General features: G+C 42.0%; 1 protein-coding gene across 1 annotated transcript in view; it reads right to left on the bottom strand.

Annotated features, from left to right (window-relative positions):
• The window catches only part of tbc1d14 (TBC1 domain family, member 14), a 32,206-nt gene extending 8,662 nt beyond the window's left edge, over positions 1-23,544 (bottom strand). Inside the window, exons 1-7 of the mRNA XM_061066106.1 lie at positions 23,071-23,544; positions 19,654-20,401; positions 12,129-12,252; positions 3,350-3,474; positions 2,252-2,334; positions 1,640-1,757; positions 30-136 (exon numbers count right to left, since the gene is read on the bottom strand). Of these exons, the coding sequence (XP_060922089.1) occupies positions 30-136; positions 1,640-1,757; positions 2,252-2,334; positions 3,350-3,474; positions 12,129-12,252; positions 19,654-20,401; positions 23,071-23,113 (1,348 nt within the window). The 5' untranslated portion in view covers positions 23,114-23,544. The remainder of the gene's footprint in view (positions 1-29; positions 137-1,639; positions 1,758-2,251; positions 2,335-3,349; positions 3,475-12,128; positions 12,253-19,653; positions 20,402-23,070) is intronic.
• Positions 23,545-23,941: the final 397 nt, after the last annotated feature.

Genomic DNA, 23,941 nt, shown 5'->3' with positions numbered 1-23,941 from the left:
AGAGATGCACGTTCACTCCCATGACGTACCGTGTGTGATGTTGAGATCGTTGCCCACAGCCAGGCTCCACACTTTGCCTCGGACACTGGGGGGGATGCCTTGCCACCAGAGGTCTCTCACTCGCCGAGAAGTGCACCTGGTAGAGTTTGAGATGTGGAAACAAATATAGTTCTTCATAGAGCAAAGAAGCATATGTCGGTCAACTACTCGGTCAAAATTTAATTTAAGACTAAACTATGTGAGATTCCAACGCCAAAGAATTTTGACACACTGCACAATTTGCTTCATCAGCACTTCCAGGCACTGATTTTAACCATCACAAGCACTAAAATGCAACAGACATGAAACTGGAAGAATAAAAAATATCTCAGATTGAAAAAAGGGGCCTTAGATGTAGAGGACAACGACAAAGATGTCAACTCCGGATAATATCTAGACCCAATTTTATGGCCGTCCTCCTTGGTTCATGTCTGAAAAACAGCTTATGACACTGTGCATTAGAGACAATCAATAAACCAAAATGGTATAAAGTAACATTTGAAAACTATTTTCATATTTAGAAATCAAGTACCAATCTTAGATTAAAGGACTTTAAAGGTCTGTAACATGTACTCCTGTACTACGCAGCAGGTTAAATGCTTTAATGTGCGTAGAATTACAGTTACCTTCAACAACATTATAAGGAAGATGATGTCCTCATATGTTTGTCAAGATTATATAAAACCATATATATGTTCATGAGCAGGCTGTGGATTCTCTGCACTGGGTAAGTAATAGTTAAGAATTGCTGAATCAATGAGGACACTTCACTGTATTTAATCTTGCGCCTCCAGTAACATTTATGAAATTTACAGTGTCTTAAAAAACGAATACGACAAATGGCTATACGAGTAGAATCGTAATGCAGTACTTTGAAGTATCCTGAAATGATCACTTCCACAGTGAAAATATTGGACCTCACTTTCTCCAAATCTCCAAATCTATACAGTAAAAATGTTTAATATTCAGTATGTAGGTAGTCAGAAAGGTCCTGAACACAGGCATTTCAGTCTCTCTCTGAACTTATTGAGCAAAGTGTTTTTAAAGTACTTTGAAGTATCCTGAAATTATCACTTCCACAGTGAAAATGTTGGACTTTACTTTGAAAAATCTCTTAATCTATACAGTAAATATGTTTCATATTCAGTATGTAGGTAGTCAGAGAGGTCCTGAACAAAGGCATATCAGTCTCTCTGAACCTATTGAGCAAAGTGTTTGTACAGTACTTTAAAGTATCCTGAAATGTTCTATTTCACAGTGAAAATGTTGGACTTTACATTGAAAAATCTATAAATCTATTCAGGACCTCTGTGACTACCTACATACTGAATATTAAACATATTTACTGTATATATTAAGAGATTTTTCAAACTGAAGTCCAACATTTTTCACTGTGGAAGTGACCACGAGGGTGATGCATTGATGAGAACCAAATCAGATAACTCACAACAGTACCGATTTCCACCACTGGGTTGGGGTAATGTGCCACAGCATCAAGATCCTCTACTATATTTTATTGCACTGGACATTTCAAAGGGTGTTTTCTGGGGGAAATACTTGTACTTATACTTCTAAACTCAATGAGAGTGGTTGTACTCACGTTGTACTCCAGTTAGGCAATATCTCCTGGTTCCAGACCTGGGAGGCTGTGCCAATGCTCTCCTCAAGCTTACACCGATCCTCCAGCTGCTTCTTCCTCTTCTGAGCCTCCTTCAGCTCTACAGACAGGAGGATGAGGAGAGGTGGTCAGATACAATAGAGCCCCTTTTCCACACTAACACCTGGTAATATCTAGCTTTGGTCTGCAATGGGAATGGATCAAATCGGCATTCACCCCAGGGTCAAATGACTCTTCAGTAGATACAGGTTTTTATCAGCTCAGTTTTTAATTTGGCACCTCAGTCGTCAGTGTGTTTGTGGTGTTGAACATGATGCACCAGGGGGGAAAAAAGAGAGGCAAACTCTGTATGCCTGCTAATTTTGGTGTCAAAGAAACATAAGAGTGGGTAAATGAGAGAGTAAAGAGGAAACCAGGCTGAGGAAAGAGACAGAGACGCCAGGCTTTAGAGGATGGTGGAGGACAAAATAAATAGCAGGTTCCTGTATTCAGGTTCCTGATGCAGTCTTGGTAAATTCCGGTGCTCCAGAGATGACCTCTGACCCTAGACAAAGACAGCAGGTGAACCTTGATTCTTTTGTCACATGTCCTCACCTCTCTTCTTGGCCTGGGCCACCATCTCCTCATACTGCTGCCTGTGTTTCTGTGTCTCCTCAGCTGGCTTGGCAGGCAGATTCCTGTATCACACAGACATGCATTTAAGTAAATGGGTTAGCAGCATTGAGTTTCTCTGAGGTTTACTTGCATTATTCATGTCTGAGTGCTTCTGTGGCACGAAGAGAGGAGAACGTGCACAGGAACCTGCCACCAGCGCTTCCCTTTATCGTGCTGCTCGGGTGGTGGAAGATGCGGTCAGCTGGGGCTTGGATGTCGACGCTTTGTTAAACATTTATATGGATGAGGTCACATTTTATGTACAATACTTGCCCCTTTATTTTGTCCGCTAATATCTCACTAACCAGTTGTTTTATAACACTGGGTATTAAATATAATTTCTGACTTCAGAAAACAGGTAAATAAGGTGAAGCAGGTGAATCAAGAGTAAAATCCTGTACTTGTTTAGTCTTACCCCATTCTACAAATACAAAGATGATGCACTATATTTCTACTAAATTACCAAATACAGTAGGGGCGCCTTTCTTAATGATTTCTACCAGTAGAGGGTGCCACTGACAATGGAACAAGATAAGGAAGCTTGCATGAAGCAAAAAGTCTGCAGCAGCTAAACTCAGTTTTTCTAGCCGTGGTGTTAAAGTCAATTTCCTGTAAACACAGAAAAACCAGGCTAAATTACACTATTGTTTTTCATTCTACATGCGGTAGAGCAGTACCACTAAATGTTAGGTGAAGCCCAGTGAGGCCCAGCATATATACGTCTGTTTTTATGTAAACAAAATGCAAACTCAAAACAAAGAAGCATGGTAATGGAGCCAGGCAGAGGGAGGGCCATTAAACTTTCAGCAACATCTCTTGTTTACTGTTTGTGAGACGCCCGGGGGAAGCGGTGAGAACTGCAATGACTGACAGGGTAATGATCCAGCAGAGGAAGGAGGGCTGATAAAGAAGGAATGATGGGGGAGGATGGAGACAAAACGGCTTTGTTTTATGAAGAGTAAACCCCACTGGCGGTGAGAAAGAATGAAAAATATCCATCAACCCAAGGATCGACGGTGTGTGTGTCTGTTTACATACGCAGGTCTGTCCTCCAGTATAAGTGCGGTGGTGGAGAGTGGCTCAAAGTCCAGGTTTTTCCTCACACTTCGCCTGGGAGACGTCGGGTTGCCGGGTCCAGCTCTGCCACTCTTTGTTTCATATTCCTGCAACAAAAACAGCGGATTAAGACAAATACACATAAAATTAACCTTACTTACAGCATAACAGGGAAACCAACTTCCGGCCGGTTTTATTCATATATGGATTTTGTGGTCACCGTCACAATATAAACACTGACCAGCTCGGGATCTCCCTCTCTCTCTCTTTTTGGTTGCACTAACACACACAAACACATCGATATATTCAGAATGGGTAAAAACAACATCATTTGGACTTCGCAAACACAAATGATGCACATGTTTATTTGCATATAGAGCAGGGAAGTGAGATCCGATCCTGGTATTAAAATGCTTCCTGAATGCGTCTCCTGTGACCACTCAGGTCTGAACAAGGCCTTATTTTGACATTACCGGTGGCAATGACATATGGACATGATCTACACACACACAAATATAGGGAAGTGAATAGTTTGAAGAAAATAACCGGATTTAGTTTCCCTATATTGCATTCAAAGTACTGACAGCCGGCAGAACAGGGATGCGGTTCCACAGCCAGAGAATATACCACAATGGTAATAGCTGACATTTAATTCCAACTATAATGATTTTTAAGGAAAAAGGAGGGAGATTGGAAAACATGAAAAGAACTAAGAGGGGAGGGGGCTCATACATCTACGTTAAGTCACACAGGAATACTGAGAAATGTCTTGACAACCTTGTAACACCGTTCTTATGGCCTCTGAGCATTTGTCAGCTGGTGTCTAATGAGCGTGTGGTTGCTATTCCACCCCTGGGAGTGTGATACAGGCCTATAGAAAGAGGAGGCCATGTGACTGTCAGTCTGTTACAGCTAAAGCCACAGAAGAGCACTTGAACAGAAGTATCAGCTGACTGACTTTCAGGTTGTGTGTGTGTGTGTGCAAATCCAGCCGTTAGAATTGGAGAGGAGGTAGAGCACAAATAGTGCAGGGACGACCTTTGGAGGAGACCATAGGAAGATGCTGCGTTGTCTTAGTAGTTAATGAGGAAGCTACTTTAAATAGGGCAAATGCAATATGAGCGCACGCACACACCCCTCTGTGTGTCCAGAATGTCCTCCAGTGTGCGTGGAGCTGGTTAATAATGCAGGCCGAGGTCTGCAGGCAATCAGCTTAACACTGTGCTCGGTCGCATTGATCAGGCCACAATACAGGCGGAACAATCTATTCTTCCGGTGTGTGTGCGTGTGAGCGAGCAAGTGTGTTACTGTTAGTGATGCAGCACGTTATTAATCTGCCTTTGTGACGCTGTCTGATGTACCAGAGCCTGATATCTATTGGCCCTGAGGGACAAATAAAGGAAATTGAATCAGGCTGGATGTCTGCTTGAGGAGGGGGGACACGACACCAAATCCAATGAATCCAAATTTAAAAAAAAAGACAAAACTACCATGAATTACTTACAATAGCCATAAAATGTATGTACAGGGCACCTGACAGACAGTGAGTTCTTGACATGATGAAAAAACTGTAGAACAAACAAAGATTTAATAGTGTACAGTCATGCATGTGACTGTCTGAGACTGTACTTCCGAGTTAAATGCTGTCAGCAAGCTAACAGGCTCACAATAGAGTCAAAAATATGCAAGATATATTTTCATTCGGGTCGGCTACTCTATTTTGTTTATGCTGCACTTGCCTGTAATCAAGCTAAACATCAGATTGTTCATGTTGTTTCTTGAGGTGGAGGAGAAGGATAATGGGAAAGCCTGAGAAGGAAATGCCCAAAACATCTCTTGAGGGTTGGACATCAAGGGAGAGAAGTTGACACATAAGACAGGAAGAAATGAGGGCAGTGGTGCATGAAGCAAAGATCAGGAGGATGCATGAATCTGGAAGTTTGAGTGGTAATGAAAAACGTCCTCCATTGCTGGAGAGTGGATGTGATTCATGGGAAGGCTGCATCCCGAGCACTGGGCTGAAAGAACACGACACTAAAGGCTGAGTCACCAGTCTTGTGTGAGTACTTACACCTACTTTTCTTTTCATTCACCAGCTATATCCTCACTTAGATTTTTTTTTTTAAACTATCTTGAGCACTTACTCTCCTCTCTTGATCCGGCTTTGACTGCATGAATTAGAATATTCAGGATTATAATCCAGCTACAGGTTTAACAAGGCCTTTTGCTCATCTTTGTCTTGAAAGAGACAAAGAGAACGTTTTTGCGTGGTCCAACATAAAGTTCTGCAACAGGCTTTATAGACCGTACCAATAACACGTTTTCCCGTCCCTACCTAAGAGAGCAAAAGGAGCAGTAGGAGGGACATTCTACTGTAAAGCTACAATTAAAATCACGTGAAAATAATTTCTTGTGGTGATGCACCTAGAAATAATTTCCACCCAATTCTACACTCCCCCTCAGCTTGGACGTTTCTTTTTGCCCAGTTTTTTCAGCTCCTACTTTGACAGTCCAGAACTTAACTGTTTTGAATCGCAGTCGCCACTCTGATCCAACCAATTTATCTGCAGCTGTTTCTCTGTGAGGACGCTTTGATGAAGCCACTGCCCTGCCCAGCACCATATGACAAAGGCAAAGATACACCAGTCAAATCAAAGTAAATTAAAATTGTTCGCTTATCACTGAGTCGGTGCTTAACTCAACATGCATGTACTGCTGCCTGGTTTATTAAGGACAGAGAGTACCTGAGGGAACAGCTGCAGGCCAATAAAAAAAAAAGGGAAGCCGAGCTTCTCACCCTGGGAATGGATGGACACTGCAGAGACAGGGAGGGAGAGGAGGGGGAGGTAGAGAGACTGGGGGGAGGCAATTTGGCATCTGTTCAGCAGCACTGCAGGTGTTACCAAGGTTGAAACAGAAGACTGCACTGAGGCGTTTCTGTGGACAGGGAGATATGTGTGGATACGAGAAAACGGGAGGTGCCAGTAATGAAATGAACAGTGAGGCTATTAAAAGAATGAGAAGAAGATAGGTAAAGAGACACACGGCCGGTACAGTGAAACTGCGAATGGCTCATTAAATCAGTCTTCAACTCATTACCCAAGTTATAAAAACAAAACATTACTGATGGTGCCAGAGCAGGACTCCGGTTAACACTCAACACACAATTGTACATTCCTCTGCTACTCAAAAACTAGTATGACTGGTGAATCAGCACTTACGCTGACAAGAAGTGAGTAGAGACAGAAGGAAGAGACTGCACATTATTAAATTACTTTCTTCCTCCTGGAGCTGTTAATTACTTCAACTGCAGCACAATTTGCCTTTCACACAGAATGGTGTTTGTTCCCCCCACTTTAATATCCTGTTAATCATCTTGCAAAGAAATTCATTAAAACTTGCGTTGATTAGCATGCATTTGTCACACGTCAATATCCACCTCTTCTTCCTGTACTAACTACCTTTCCTTTAATAAAAGTACATTTATTACAATTTAATTTTGCAATAAATATGTGCAAGCACCACCGACGCTCCTTTTTTAAGTGCTCTTCCTCATATTTGTCAAACTAGTGTAGTGCCTGTTCGAAACCTGCCTGTTTGAAATGGGCTGTTTGTTTAGTACAAATCACATGTGCATGTACAAGCATGTACAAAACGCAGTCGGCAACGTTTTCATGTAATCCTGCTTTGAGAGACTTTATTGTTGGACTACATGAATTCAAATGAAACATACAAGTAATGAAACTCCCTTGGCAGAAAGAAATGTACAACTGTGTGACCAGACCTACTGGAAAGTTACACTTTCATGAATGGCTATTTGACAACACAAACCAGAATATCTGGTTATCTGGCAGCAAACAAAAAAAAACGAGTAAACAACAACAGAGTCATGTTTCTCTGAAATTTTCACAGATTTAACAATGATACAAAACTATTCCGGTCCCACCATGGTAGCCCTGAGCTGTAATAGCTCCTACATCCCATGATAACCTGCTGCCAGAGCAACCTGCTTTGTCACACTGGCTTTCAGTAAAGTTCTCGGATTTCACGGTTGTGATGTAAGAGCTCTCTGGGCGCCTGGCTGCACTCACCGACTAGCTGGCTGGCTGTTCATGTCCTCTATGGTTTCAAACTGCAGACACTAGGACGCAACTCCAGTCCTCATCCAGTTGGTTTCTGGTGCCGATTCAAGGTAAATCAATGCATCAATGATTAAAAAACGACTACAGACAAATTTGATGAGCGCAAAAAGGTACAACATGGACTTAAAAATACACCAATGTCACAATTACTAGTAAAACTGTCCAGTTTTGCTTTGGGTTGTCGCCTTTGCATCACAGCCCCATCAAAACCCTGCTGGTGTTCTTAATAATTTAAGCTGAGAGATGAAAGGCCACAGCAGGACGCTTAGCCTGGTTTCACTGCAAAACGCCAAACTGCTATAGCTCACCTTCAGAACACAAACTTGATGGAAGTGCAACACTTAAATGCTAGAATATCTTTCTAATAGGCACTTCAGTGTACACCGCTTAAACACAGGAGAACATCCATCAATTTAATCTGACACAGCAGAACTAATTTCAACAACTTCATACTTGAACAAAAATCAACGAAAATGTTGATACACAACAAATGAATGGGATGTTCTCTCACCCATACTCTATCTAATGTCATTACGTAATAACGTCCTAAGTTATTTTGCCAGTTTTAAAACCACAACCTGGAACAGTTAAATGTATGATGCAACTGTATAGCATTTGTTTTTTTTTGGAGAAGCTAAGATTACTTTAATTTTTGCATCTTGTTTGCACTTAAGGTATCCGTCATCAAGCAGTTGGTAACTGCTGTATGTAGATGGTGCAAACTGCAGTGAAAACTAAAATAGGATGTCATAATTTGATTAAGATGTATCCAGGTCCACATAAAGGCCGGAACACTCCACGTCTTTATTCAATTATTGTCAGAATAAGTACGACCTTTTTCTGGTTAAGGTATTTAGAAAATACTGTTTACATGGCCGCCGCATTCACAGCACACTGTTGGCTTACTCGAGTTAAAATCTGAATATCGGTGTCCATGTAAACATGTGATCCCACTTGGTCATTTACAGTAACTGGAAACTACAGATCTGATACAATGTTGTCGACATAATTGAATGTATCTGAATAACTTTGAATAGAAATTTAATCCGTAGTATTAGCAGTACCCACAACAGTTACCACAGGGGAGCTGGGGAGGAGTATAGGTCTGTATTAATCTGGCAGCTTAGTTGAGATAGAATGAAGACAAATTACATTATCTACAGTAACACATTGAACTATGAGGAAGGGCACAAAAACACTATTTAATCAAAGGGTGTTTCACTGGACAGCAAAGTCCCACTGATTTAGCTGTCAAATGAGCTCCGTGTCTCCTACTGCATCAGTGAGATCAGCAGGAGGAAATCCCTTGACACTTCAAAAAGCCAAACTAGAAAAGAGACAAGGCCATCATGCTTGCAGTGAAGATGGGGGATTAGTCGATCAACGCATCAAGAAACCCATCCATTATCTTCATCTGTCTAGTGATTTAGACATTCTGACAATCAGCATCCTGCCCCCGTCCACAGCCACCATGAAACGCAGAGCTACAACGAGCTGAAAGAGGCTATTGTGTGAAATCCGAGCAATCATCTTCCTCTGCTCTGAATACAGATGCCCTCTGATTCGGCTAGATGAGGAGAATGACAGTGGGTCCCCACGTTCGCCCGCTTGTCCTCACAGTGTTAAGTGCTCACTCACCATGAACGCTGCGGTTTCTTACAGACGGCCAGTCCTCCGGTGGGGGTTTGATTCCAAAAACCCTAGCCTAGCGTCATTGCTGCCCCCTGAGCGCTCACTCCTGGCAACCGGACACCCAGGAGGTGCAAAAGGAGGCCAGAGGGACAGTCAAGCTGCCGACAGAGGGACACACCCCGCATTGGATAGGATGTGGTAGCAGCATGACACCCCTCTTCTCGCTCTCTCCAGACTCACCCCTCTCTCTCTGAGCAGTGATGCTACACTGAGCAGCCTTGCATCAGGTCTGTCAATGCTGCTGCTGCTGCGTGTCTGTAAATCAGCACTGCCGTGTGTTATTATCCCCGGTCTCTCTGCTGAAGGTGCTCTGCGCTCTGTTGTACCCAGGCATCACAATCAACCCCAGAATAACAGATCAGGTTTCAGCCACTCAGCTCTCTGCAGCCAGTCAGGACTCATCGAGCAGCTGCAGCTTTAGTGCCAAAACAAGCTGAATCTACCAGTTGTGTCTTGAGATTTGTTTCCCTTGTTCCCTGCTTATAGACTTATCTTCTCTGTATATAAACAGAATGCTCGCCACACAGCAGTCTTGTACCGAAGATGCACAGTTTTTGAGTATTCAGTGTTCTGGGAAAGATCTGAACTTTCTAGAAGATTTGTTCAGATACAACACCCACTTGGGAATTCATCATATTAACACACAGACCTGTGACAGTATAACAAAAAGTAAGGTCTCAAAAACCTCTAATATAAAAAGGAACTCTTGTGCTTTGACCCCAAGTCACCAAATCTACACCAAGGAGCACTGAAGCCATTCTGGAGGACCTTACTTAGACACATAATGTTGGTCCCATTCCCACGTTTGAGGCATATATTCAACTTTAACCACCTCAGATATGATGATCGATAAAATGCCATTTGCTCAGTTTATAGCAGAAAATATTAGCTATCACCAGTTTATCAAAGTTATATAAAAAACATCTTCCTCCATAAATCCCTATTTTATTAGAGTGAGTCAACACAGGATTTAAAGCTGGGGTTGTTAATCCTGGAAAAATTTGCTAGAAGCGGACTTTTACATGACTTACTCACTAACTTGAGACTATTGTCGCTGCTTCAGTAGTGTGTGCCTCTCCGGCTTGTGAAGACTACGGGTCATGTGCAGTAAGAGCACAGGCAGGGAGGTCAGGTACGCCAGCCAGTCATTTCACTCAGTCCGAATCAAGATTATTACAAAACAATTTATCAATTCAGCCTTACTTCCAAGTCCCAGTAATTCTGACTTGTTTTTCATCTGCCACACAATGCGATTCATAGGCTCAGCAGACCACAGACCAGTTTCTTTTCTCACTGCAGCCACACATTACACCAAGGCCTCCGAGTGCTTGAAGTCAGAGATAAGAGGTGTAAATTAGAATGTTAAACTTGATCCGTTAAGTTGCTCTAAAAAGGAAAAAAGGAGAGAGGTTGCTGATAGAAATAGCACGGAAGGTCCCGCAGTAGCTGAACAATAACCCTGGCAAATAAAGCATTACACGGAAAGAGTGTAATGAACCGTCTTTGAACAGCCACTGGTAGCACAAAAGCTTGAAAGCTAATCCTTGTTAACCGATTCCTGAGGTCCAATATAAGGTTACAACCACAGAGGAGATTGACTGAGGATATTAACCTCTTGAGGGTGTGTATTGTGAGTGTGTGTGTTCCAGGGTCTGGAACCTCTCAGTTTATTATTGATTACACAGGGGCGTCATCAATGGGCACAGACCAAGATTACTGTGGATAAAAGAGGATTGAAACATAAAGTTTGTGATGTAAACTATCAAACACAGCACGTAGTAGTTTGAGCTTCTTTTAGATAAAACGTGTGTCCAGTTAATGCAATACAGTCACATTAGCAGATTCAACCTCCACACATCAGCAGGAGCCATCTTGGATGTTAATGGAAACACTTCAACAGCGCTCCTCTGGCAGACTTTGTATCAAACCCTTCTCAATATAGATTACATTTACAGTTATTTTAACCAAACTTGTGACAGGTTAAATGGCTACAAGTGGTACATTAACAGGAATTTCATCCCGGTGTCAACAGCACAAAGCCCAAAAGAGAGGGCTCCTTCCCTCATGTCAAGAAACGGTAACACAATTACAGGCTTCTCCAGGCTCTAATTACATACTGCCATCTTGTTCTTGGGTTTATGAGAAACAACCGTGCTTTTTAATTAGGCCAGAGACACTGGCACTGAGAAATTCTGGGTCCACTCTTTCCATCTAAAACAGTGCTCTGAACGACATTGACATTTTGAATTTCAGCTTGCTGAGTGACACAAACACATGCATGTTATTGACACAATGAGAGGAGTCTGGCCAAGAAAATAACACAAATCAAGTGCATGTTTAGAAAGAAAGCTATCAATGGCTCATATTAACCTGATTTTGTTATTGGGATGTATATAAATGGTTCTGTTCTAATTTTGGCTGTTGTTTGCTTGAGGAAAATTATCAGGAGAAATGTTTTCATTCTACCTTTTTTTTGATTTCGATTTGCAGTTTTGTAGTTTTGATAAATCCACTTTGACACAGTCTCTAGTGGAGCCACAGGCCTTTTTAATCAGTGATTCTACAGCAGTATTACACTTTTGTTTAAAATGGGAAGCTAACCTCCAAGCTACTCAAGATGGCACCATAGTTAGTGCTAGCTGCTTCAAAGATGGATGAAGCAAACACTATAACCATTAGAACTCGCTTTTTTATTCTGCCTCATGTGAAAGATGATTATCAATAATAATTTCTATATATTATTATTTTATATAATATCTGATCATAAAAAATGTTGTACAGGGTAGGGGAGTTATCTGACCAACTACTGGATTTTGTGTCCATGTAAATCTAGTCAACAAGGGACGTTCTTCATTTGCCAGATGACAAGAAACTCTGGGATCTCTCCCCACCAACAAATGAAAAATAAATCAATCAGAATCTTCTACCTTTTGGATTTTCTTAGGATCCTTGATGGGGCCTTCCCGTGGGGGGACTTTCCCGAAAAGCTTCCACCCTGGATCCGGCTGCTCCACTGGCCGACTGTCCTTTACCCTCCTGGCAAACAGGCTCCTGAGAGAGACGCCGGATGGAGAGCGGGAATTAGGCAGGAGGACAAATAAATTGGCCATCAAAACACAGAGCAAAAAATACAACACAAGCGATGATCATAGTCTTTTCTGGGTCACTTGTTATGACCGAAGTCTGTGTCCCCTCATAACTACTGGGATAGAAGCTAATAGAAAAAAATCACCCAAAGCAACCTATGTGACAACGATTAGATACAGAACGTTGATTATGTAAATACAGTAATTAAGCTTCGCACCGTTTACATGCAACCCCAATGATGGTGGCTCCCATTCCCTGTCACAGTCATACAAAGTGTAGGGGTTTTCATGTTGTTGTTCTTTTAAATAGAGACTTTATAAAACTGCTAATCGACACACTTTGTAAAACTGAGGCTGAAAGCACAGCAGCCCAAATGTTTTTATCTTGTTCATCAGAATGTTATTGGGTGGGATAAAAGATAACGACATGGCAACAACATTGCTCATTGTGTGATGTCTGCTTCTGGGCTATTTTGTGTGTGTGTGTGTGTGTGTGTTTGGTGGGGGGGTCAGGGAATGTTTATATAATTACAACAGTTTAAAGCAGTCATTTGCCATCTAAGGTGAATGAGAGATTAAAAATAAATCAAAATTCATGTGTAGTACATCACCCACATGCCAATGAAAAATTATCTTAAAATGTTTTATTCGACTGCCTGAAGTTCCTTCACCCACTAAATCTGAAATGCTTGCACGCTTAAAAATAAACTTCATGAGTTATAGAAACACTGGAGAAAGTTTTGTGCTTATATTATTAAATGCACAATACCTTTGAAATGTTACCTGCTCTACTATATATACACACAGCACCTCAAAAGAAAATTCATAAACCTATGAAACAGCAGCGATGCCTCTAAAGTCATGTCAATATTATTTTAACCTTTTTTTTTTTTTTTTTACAAGAGTAAAAGTTTGAGCAGTTAATGGTAGAAGTTACGGTTATTTTTTGGTAATTAACCAAAGCCTCAATCAACTAATCAGAATTAATGGACTAATTGAAAAACAATCAATAGAATACAAAATTTTGAAAGATAGTTCCAGCTCTACACTTAACACTATCACAGTAACAGTTATAAATCATTGTTTAATTAAAGGGTGATTTTTGCTGCTTTCATAGAAGAACTTCTCTTCCACTTCAAATTATCACGACACAGAGTGCTCGACTGGAAGAGAGGGCAATCTGCATGGATTGTTTATCTTCCGTCACCTGGTGTTTAAATGCCACATACAAATCTGCTGAAAAGCCTTATTTATCTTCAGCAGGGCCACTATTTAGCCAGCTATTCCTTTCATTACTCCGTCAGAGCCGTGTTATCACAGAGCTGTCTGTCTGTGGGGGCTTTAATTAAAAGCAGTGAATGAAGTGGTCAAACAAAAAGCCTCTTCTGACCGAGCAAGGTAAAATAACAGGCAGAGTAAGCAAAGAGTCCACACCTGGCGGTTTGCCTGTGATAAATCTCAACAAGGGCAAATTACCGTGGCAACTGCCTTATGTAATGATAGTGCGTTGACACCACTTGGACTCAGCTGCGAGGACCTGAGAGATGTGGAAAGGAGGTGTAAACTAACAACGTAGTTTCAGGAGGATCAATCGGACCTTTGACCTGCTAACTGCAGCACAGCATGGCCCGAGGGCTCTATGCTGCCTCCAGGGGAGTGCTGACAGGACAACATGCTGACAGACGCTGAGTAGATACAGCTGATAGCTGACAGTGTCTGCAGCTGGCTCCTGTGTTGACTGTGGACAGAGCTGTAAGGAAGACACGTGGCCATAACTCGCTGATAACTCACTGAAATCTGATTGATTAGTCTAAGTACTTTACTCAAGCGACAATCAAAATAAAATAAGATCTGTAACATCATGTCTATCAGAGCTTTGCCCTTATGAGTTAAGATGCCAACTTCTTAAAAACTGTAAAAGTCTGCATATTTTACATCACTGTGCTGAATGTGTCAAACCACATCACCAAGGTTTTTAATGCAAAAAACGTATTAACATATGCAACTATAGCAGTTGTCTTTCATACTATCCATTATTAGGAATATGAAAATAGTCTGTACGTAGGCATGGCTCGGACAGTCAGACACTCTAATAATTTATTCACAGCTTCACTGCTACAATATCTAATGTAACCAAGACTCTGTAGATGACATTTCAATTTGTCTTTTCTTGGAGAGAAACATAAGGTGTCAGACAATTCTAGGGCAAAACTTGCAGAGCTGGTGTAGAAAGCGGCCATTACAATACAATCTGTCGTAATCAAAGTTGCTGAACTCTGAAAACAGAAAGGAAGGACACATCAGCTGACATGGAAGAGTGAAAAAACGCTGAAATCCAACCTAAAGAGAGGTGATAATAGAAAGAGGACATTGACCATTAATAACCTGTGAACTGAGAAAGAAATAATTCCTAACACTGGTTCACAGAATAGATTTCATCTGAGCTATTGATACACTTCTCAGGGCCTTCAGCAGTATCTAGACAGACACACATGTTCATCATCATATGTCAGATGTTCCACATTTAGGTCACGTGACGACAAACAAGACATCACCATTACAATAGAGCACACTCCATCCACTAACACCAGGAGATGCAGCTGAAAGTTTGGAAAAGAAGCCTGCGCGCTGTTTGAAGACGTTCGCTGGTCAAAAGCAATGGATTGAATTTAGACTCGTATCTCAGGTCATCATACACCACAGCCCAAACCGAGGGTTGGAAAAGTAAACTGTAACAAAGAATGGAACTATGGGGAGTGTTGAACTTTAGTAACCCTGTAAGCCACCATAAAACAATGCTGCACAGATCAAAGTGCAGAGGCCAGCTGAGTTTTGCCTTTAAAAAAGGAGAACCTGACTGAGTCGTGGAATAATATATATAACCAAGTTTTTTCAGACCTGCCAACAAACAAATTTCCACAAACCACGAGCATCATTTGCATTCAGTCCAAACCAAATTTGCCTCAATGTGACAGCTGAATGGGTGCCGGTATGGTCGGGTGCTCAAGTGGAACGGCTAGAAATCCATAAAGACTGACAGGAGGTGCTTGTTTGTAATGTTGAGAACAAGCCAAGGCTTTGCACTGGACTGGTTTGTAGTGAAGTCTCTCAAGAATTGTTGGGATTTCACAGCACTTATGTTCAGTCTTGAAGTGTGCAAATAAGGTGATAAGGGGTCCCAGTGGTTCGTATGGTTCACTTGACAATGAGGATGCCTCGTACACAAATACCGAGCAAGCTTTTACAAGAAGGAAAGCAGAGTACACCAAGTTATTTTCCGCACATCGTAAAAGACACGAATAAACCGGAGCTGCTCCATTTTAACAACACTCTATCAAGCAAATATAAAATCCAAGGTACAGTGTATATTTAGTCAACAAGCAACCGGCAGTCCAGCACAAAAGCCTCAGTTTTCAACTTCTCACCAAACCCCTGCTGTTTTCTTCCATAAAAATGAAAAACATTACATATAGGGAAGAAACAAAAAATGTGCCTTGAACAAATGTACAGGCTGAAAGAACAAACTTTTATTCAGACAAAAAGCAAATCATGTTTCTATTATCCTACCTGTCGATGTACAGAAGAAGTGATGGGGCTGCCATCCTGGTCCTTCACCACAACACACAATGAGCCGAAAACAAAATCAAAACACAGAGAATGACGCAGCGAGTGGTTTGATCTTTGAAAGAAGTAATAGGTAAACACAGGAGAGCAAAAACTCCTGACTAAGTCCAAGCTCTCTTCGAGTTCAGACTCATTGCTTCCAGCGAGAGTCTAACACAAATCCAACACAGCCACCGGACTCAGGCAGAGTGAGACTGTGAAGAAACTGCTGCTCCTCAGAGTCCCCCCCCCCCCTCCTGGGTGTGGGACGCAGGAATCTGAAGGGCGCTCAGGGAATGAGTAACTTCTCCATGTGAGCGAGGGGTGATAACAGAGTGATAACTTGAGAGAATTAGAGGGAGGTGGGGATTTAAAGGAAGTACTGCTACTTCACACGTGATACATCACCCTGAATCGAAAATCAATTACAGTAAGCAATAGTTTACACTGTGAGCATAACGAATTTAATTTAACAATCATCACTGTTAGTGGCCACAAGGGGATCTTGTATGTCCACTCACATATTTCTAGGGTTAACCAGTGTTGGGAAGGTAACTTATCAAATATTCATAACACATTACTCATTAAAAATCACATGACTCAACTAGAATGGCACTGAGCACATACTACCGACAAGGTCCAACAGTCGCATTAAATTCAGACAAGCTGCACTAAATAATCTCCAAAATATGCCTGAATTGTTGGCCCCTGCACCGAAGAAAGCCATCGGACAGAGGCCTTGTGTTTTCGGGTTGGCCGTCCGAACATGATATTTCAAGAGTGCCTTCAGAAAACAAACAAATATTCACTTGGACTCATCACATTTTGGTGGCCGACGGTCACAAAGTCAAGGTCATGTGGCCTTACGTTGTTTTGAAATTTCATCACATCTGGCATAAACATTCACTTGGACTCAGTGATGACCTTAATAGAATTTGGTGGCCAAAGGTCAAGGTCACAGTGGCCTCACAAAGCAAATTTCCGGGCTTGTGGAAGCAATACCTCCGAAAGGCCTTGAAGGAATTCTTTCACATTTGGCACAAACATTCAATTGAACTTGGATTTCATTTTGACAGTCAAAGGCCAAAGGTCAAGGTGGCCTCAAAAAGCATGTTTGTTTCTCTTTAGCATTATATCTTAAGATCAGCTGGAGGGAATGTCTTCAAATTTGGTACAAACTTTAATTTGGACTGAAAGATAAACTGTCATTAGTGATTATCCTCTGAGCACCATGAATGTCTCTACCAAATTTAATTACAAACCATCCAATAGCTGTTGAGATTGTTCGATCTGACTTACAGACCAACACCGCCAAGCATACAGCCAATGCTAAAGCTGCTAATGTGGCTATAAAGTAACAGGACAAACTAAAATGTAATTTTGTATTCACCTGTGCCTGTTCCATCAATTTAACAAACAATACCATCATCAGTATCAGTATGAGCCACAGCATAATTACTGGTCATTATCAAATTATATAATAGCCCTGCAATAACTTTTTTTTACAACTTGCAGTTTATTACTTGGTGCTGTAACGCTACAATAATAGTTTAATAGCAGGTTATGAAGCAATCTGTATTAAAAACCTTGAGGAAAATCTTAAGCCTTTTCCAATCACACGCACACACACACACACACGTTAAAAAAACAACACAGCAGGTGTGAGAGTCACAGCTTAGGAAAGAATTTTCAGCAAGCAGCATGGTGCAAAATACCAAAACAATTAAATAAAATAAAAAATCCAGGACTTCAAAAGAAAGTGTAGTGTGGCAAATCAGTGAAAGGAAATGACAAGCCTTTGTGATAAGGTTTGTAAAGGCTACATGTGTATGAGGCAAGAGAGTGTGAAAACAACTTTTGCTGAATTTTGTGTAACATTTTAAAACTAGGGACAGGGTCCGGGAGAAACGGCGCCGCATTGCATGCGTCTTGCGCTCCGCAGGAATGAACCACGGACTTTGTTGCTCTACACGTGTACAACTGTGCATTACTACTCCTCAAAAGACTCATGGTCATCACATGCCTCGAGCTGTTGTCTTGCCTAAGTGTACCAATGGTGTGGTGTGTTTTCTCTCACATTGAGTAGCAGGTTGTCTCTACGCCACTAAGAGAAGATCGCTCTGTCCCAGCTCTCTTTTTGTGAGTCAGTCCAGCACAGTTGCCTTGACGGTTCAGGAGATTCATTGAGATTGTTTCCTTTGTTCTCCTGGTGATTTATATTATTCTTAAAATGACCACTTAACAGATAAAGTGATTGGTTATAGTGATTTAATGACTGTGGACGGGGTTTGACTGTTCTTACAGTAATAAGCTGGAAACTTTTACAATGAATTTCGGCAGTGCAGGTGATTCACTACCAAAATAATGATTCATAGGCAAGATCAATGCCAAATTAATATCAATGCCAGGTCTTGCCTGTGTAATAGTTGTAAAGGCTGCTGTTACACACATGTAGTTTGAGGCACATTGAACAAAGTAAACTGAAGTTACAGCAATTCTGTTCCGTAAGTCATGATTTCTGTGTAGAGGTCATCAGGCCAAGACTCTTTCATACACGTCCAGTTTGGAGTCGTTTGGACCATGTGTGTCCGAGTTACAATAACCTCGTGTTTTGATGGCGACTCATCAAAAGATTGACCGAAATGGCCACTAAATCCAAAATGGCCAACTTCCTGTTCCACTAATTGTATGGGTGCCAGCCCATGGGTACAACGCTTAAACCAGAGAGAATTGCTGCGTTTTAGGAGGCGCTGTTGATCAATTTGCAAGGGCCAATTCTAATTACTCCAAAATACGCACATTTCCACCAGGCCTGAAGAGCCGATGAAATTTGGAGAGTTTGAGTATGTTCAAAGGAAAAGCAATAGGGCCCTTACACCGTCTGTGCTTGGGCTCTAACAACGTTTTATAAACTCACCACCATTGTCAGAGCAAACTGCAATACTACTGTATGCAAGTTCATAGTGGAGGAAAGGTCTCTGTGGGTGAAGCAAAGTGCAGATAATGGATCTTGTTTGTCTAAAGGCAACAGGCGGAACACTTCCCTGGTCGTTTGCTACTCTTCAAAGGAATCTAAGAATGAATCCACAAGGTTACCACACCCCCAAACATACAGTCGTAGGACTGGGAAGTGACACTTTCTACATGGAAGAATTATTTTCACAACCTGAGATATTGAGTGGTCCCACAGGGCTGCCAACCAGTTTCAAAGCAAAATCTGTTGTTCAACTTTGTTTTCTCAGCTAAGACGGTGCTAATTAGGAATTTTACTTTCCGAGAGAGTGTAAAATAATACTGGTTCCAACGACCAGACTTTATTATTAGATGTACCCACGCATTAATCTCACTGTCCTGGATTTGGGACAACTTTGCCTAGAAAAGCTCTATATAAATACAATGTCCTAAATCTCAACTTTCCAAATGCTGTAACATATTGAGCTGAGGAAAGGGTCATGCTCTGGAGAAATTGTAATATGCAAGAGAGGACGGAGGTGACAGGATGTCTTGGCTAAGCGAGTTGGTAAAACAACATTGAGCAATGTTTGCTTCTGTAAGGCGACAATAAGGTTTTCAGCAAAGAGTGTAATGAGAGGAAGTAGAGAATGCACAATCATCTTGGTCAGGCTGCCTACATTTGACTGTGTAGACAATAGAATGAATGATAGTGACATATTCAATAGCACGAAATTTAAGCAATCGAAATAACGCTTTTAAAAATTATGGTTGTTTTTAAAGACTTATGCTGAGTCTTATGTGAACTCACCTGTTGAATAAGCTAGCTAGAGGTCCAAGTCTACTTTGCCTGACAACTTCTTCCTGCTGCATGACACCTGACCCCGGGTAGGGTCGCATGGGACTCCATGCGTCTCTGGGGTCCCCTGGAGAGGACGACAGCGTGACATCTGAGAAGTGAGCGGTGCCGCTGTCGTCCGTCTCCAAGGTGACAATGGCGCTGGAGTCGGACGTGACGGTGAAATCCAAGATGTCTTCGTTGGACACCGACAGCTCGGTGCTCATGCTGGACACGCTGCACACAGAGATGTCGTCGCTACGATTTAAGGCTCCGCCCCCGTGACCCATACCTGCGGGGGCCGATAATCTGAGGCTGGGGCTGAAGAGGCGGATAGAGTCATATCCGCTGCGAGGGAAGGTGGAGGATTTGCGGATGGTGTTGTCATCATTCAAAGGTAAAGTTGCAGGGGAATCATGGCCTGCGTCGCCTGGGCGTTGGTGGCTATGAAGGATGGGCTCGGGGGGGTTGATCTCGAGAGTGGGTATACCCGAGTCCTGGGAAGTCAAGCTGTGGCTGTCCAGGTCCGAGTAGCTTTTCTGGGGGCTGCTATAGTAGGTGGGAGTAGAGGAGCAGGATGGCTTGTAACTGGGCAGGACGGGTTCCCGGTGTGGGGTTGTGCTGGCTTCATGACAGTGATGGTTGGTGTTATCATGGAGGTCAGGGGCAGTCAGATCTTTGACCACAGAGCCATTCTCCACTACGGCTTCTCCAGACACACCTTTAAAAAGAACATGACTGAATTAGTTCTTGATTTTACATCTTTTTTAAAGTTCCAGGAAGTTTCTTAATCGGGGGCCATAAAAAGGGACGCAATTTAAACAGAGGGGCCAATTTGACTGAATACATTTTTTAAATCCACATTAAAACATTACTGCGATCAATTCCACTGATAAACTGTTAAGGCCAGTAAAGCACAGGTCACCTATGATTGCATTAAAGCAGAAGGTAACCAACATGTCGATGGACATATCCAACAGATAAACATTGAACATGGTTCAACCCAGAATAAACATTGAAAAAATATCTGTCGAATAGGTCACAAATAAATATTTGCAACACTTCCTGTATTTATAGTTACTGTAGTTATCTCCTGTCTGCAACTATATGTACATGTATATGTCCCACATTTGCTGTGTGTTTGTACAATATGCAATATCATTCCACAATTATTTAAATAATCAAACTGAATAAAAATCAATCTCCAACACTTTTAAGGATTAATTTATTTATTATGTATGAATGAATATAAAAATACAAATGTAATTTTCTGCTTTTCCCTGTTTGATATCAGTATAAATTCAATATTATTCTTTTAAAAACAAGTCATATAAACACGACGCCTTCAGCTCTACTGCATTGTAGCAAGGATAATTACTAATCATGCAGAGCCGGCCCATGGGATTCACCTTCTGGCAGTTCGTTTGAGTAATTGCTGATTTGTTTAGTGATGTTGTCTGCACCACATAAGCAAACAAAATACAAGGGGACACTTGAATAATTACATTATATTAAGGTCTCCTCTGGGTTGCATCTAAGAATGAACCCTTCAATGTTTCCGTGTATCTTGTGCTCATCTAGTGCATTAAATAGATTTATGCTTAATCAGGTCACCACAAACTGATTATAAATTACAAAGTGATATATGCAATGCAGAGAATGTGGAGGTTAACAGAGGCCAACTCATTTATGCTCCAGGAACACACTTAATCTGCCATCGTTGTGATTCAGGCTTTTATATAAACAAACCAATCATCAGTCTACAAATTGACAAAATATGATATTATTAAAAAAGGGCTTCTGCTAATTGATCAGGGTTTAGATTCATACGAGTGTAGGAGCCTTGTGAGATGAAACCTAATCCCACAGTGACCAGGCTGTAACTGGAGTCTGCTGTGTAACATGAACAGGGCTCCATCATGCTATGTAACTCCAGCTGGGAAGCTAAGCTTTAGCTAGCGTGTCTATAAGCTCTCGAGCTGCATTAATTCAACTCCTGCCTCTCAGGGACAGACACATTCCCACCCGTTCAGTTACACACTTCATATCAATTTTACAGAAACTCGGACACCCACTAGAGTTGCTAGCTATGTGTGCTGTTGGACAAAACAGGGGGGTGGGGGAGAGGGAATGACAAGCACACACACACACGCACACACACACAGAGAGCTACAAACCATTGAATCTTGTTTTCTCTACGAGTTGCGATTTACTTTCTTTACCTGCCGCATTCTCTCAAAGATGATGCTGTAACTGAGAGCACGGTGTGAAACCACTGAAAAACCCCAACACGTGTTCTCGTGTACTGGTTGACACACAAAGCCAGATTCTTGCCCAAGCTCTAAACCCCGACCTGCAGGTGGTCATGTGAGCCTGACAGACTTTGTCCCAAAACACAGCAACAGGTTCTTCCTGTGCCACGGTGGAAATAATGTGCAACAAGAACTCACCAATGAATTACAGGCGGTTTACTTTACACACTTGTTATTACAATCACATTGTACTTAATTTAAAATGTGATACTGAATACTGAATATATATATATGAATATATATATACTGAATACTCACTCATGAGGCTTTAATCACTAAGGAGTGAACAACGTGAGGGCCAAACCCAGGCCGGTTTTGAGCTGCTGCACTTATTGTCTGCTTTGTTGAGCACACACACAATCACAACACCATTAGCAACAGGCACAAGGAGTGGAATGCAACTTAACCATCATCTTTTCCACATGATGGGAACCAGCACTTGTGTAAGTCATGAAAGGCAAACGAAAATAAAATACTATTCAATTTTTAAAGTGGCCCTTCTTCAGCCAAAGATCAGAATGAATGGAGTAATATTACAGGGCACATTCAATTTAAAAGGTTTTCACATGTATTAGGCTGTTTTTCAGTGCAGCTGCATTTCACCCATCTATTTTCATTCAGAATCACTTTCTGGCCCGAGAGAGGATATGACCTCACATGTTAACTTGTCAGATGGATGTTGAACTTTAGAGCCTGACACAAAACCTCACGGTTAAAGTGTGGAGTTAAACGTTTACCTCGTATCCCAGCATGCCCCACTGCAGACTGGCTTCTGCCCAACTAAAGACTGGTTTCAAATAATTCACCAAGTGGTATATGGGTGGTTTAGGTATACATGTATACCTCAGGAAAGGGCCTTTAGTAAGCCGAATTCTACACTGATATTAAATCAATCATAAATGCTAAGTGCTGTCGTTGATCAACGGGGTAAAGCTACAATATTTAGGGCTGCGTTTATGTTTGTTGATCTATGTCAAAGGAGTTTGGTGCGGTGTTAGCAGGGGAGAACAACAAGTGCAGTGTCGGGTTGTGAGTTTGCGGGTTTCTTGGCCAATATTAATCCGTGGCGGGGACTCACCGCAGCGGCTGTCCCTCCGCTCCTGGACGGTCGTGCTCGCCATGGCGCCCGGGGCCGGGGGGATGCTACAGGTGGGTGGCAGGTGTGAGCTCCATGGAGATGCTGGGACTACCGTTGCTGCTGCTCCTGCTGCTGCTCCTCCATCATCTCCTCCTCCATCATCTCCTCCTCCTCCTTCTTCTTCTCCTCCTCCTCCTGCTCGGTGGACACACACGGTGTCGGACAGCTCAAGGGCCGGTGAACACAAACACCGCGGTCACACCGGACTCTCTCGCCCGTTTCCTCTCCAGCTCTTCCTCAACACAAACCAACTTTAAGTTCGCACACGACGGACATTTTCTCGGTTCCGTCCCGCGGCGTCAACCCGGGAGAGGAGCTTCTTCCCTGGCGTTAAACGAACCGTGCGACCGGGCACATTTTTTTTTTTTTTTACGAGTTTATCCGGTATCGTAAATATTTCATACCTGTCTCCGAGCTTCCGCCGCCATTTTAAAACAAACTTGTGTGCAGGGAGTGCGGTGTAATCGAGTGGAGAATGCTCACCGTCGATGGATTCACCTGTCTGGACCTGCAGACATTAATAATCGACCGCACAACAACCGTGGACCAACTATAAACAACCTGAGTTTCTCTCTTCGAATACTAAACTCTACAGATCCTCTACTTTTAGTGTCTTTTGATTCATTACATTACATGATATGTCTTCTAAGTGTCTCTCTTACGTCTTCTTTACTGAAAGAGCATTGCTGTTGTTGGGGTTGACGTTTATCAAAATGAATGAACATCTAATAAACATGACATGAATAAAACATCAGTTACCTATAACTCGTGTAGATGTAAATATACAGTGCAAAACAAAATAATACAATGT

The sequence above is a fragment of the Limanda limanda genome, chromosome 22 (assembly GCF_963576545.1).
Source record: "Limanda limanda chromosome 22, fLimLim1.1, whole genome shotgun sequence".
Classification (NCBI taxonomy): Eukaryota; Metazoa; Chordata; class Actinopteri; order Pleuronectiformes; family Pleuronectidae; genus Limanda; species Limanda limanda.
This window is presented reverse-complemented; position numbering and strand designations above follow the sequence as displayed.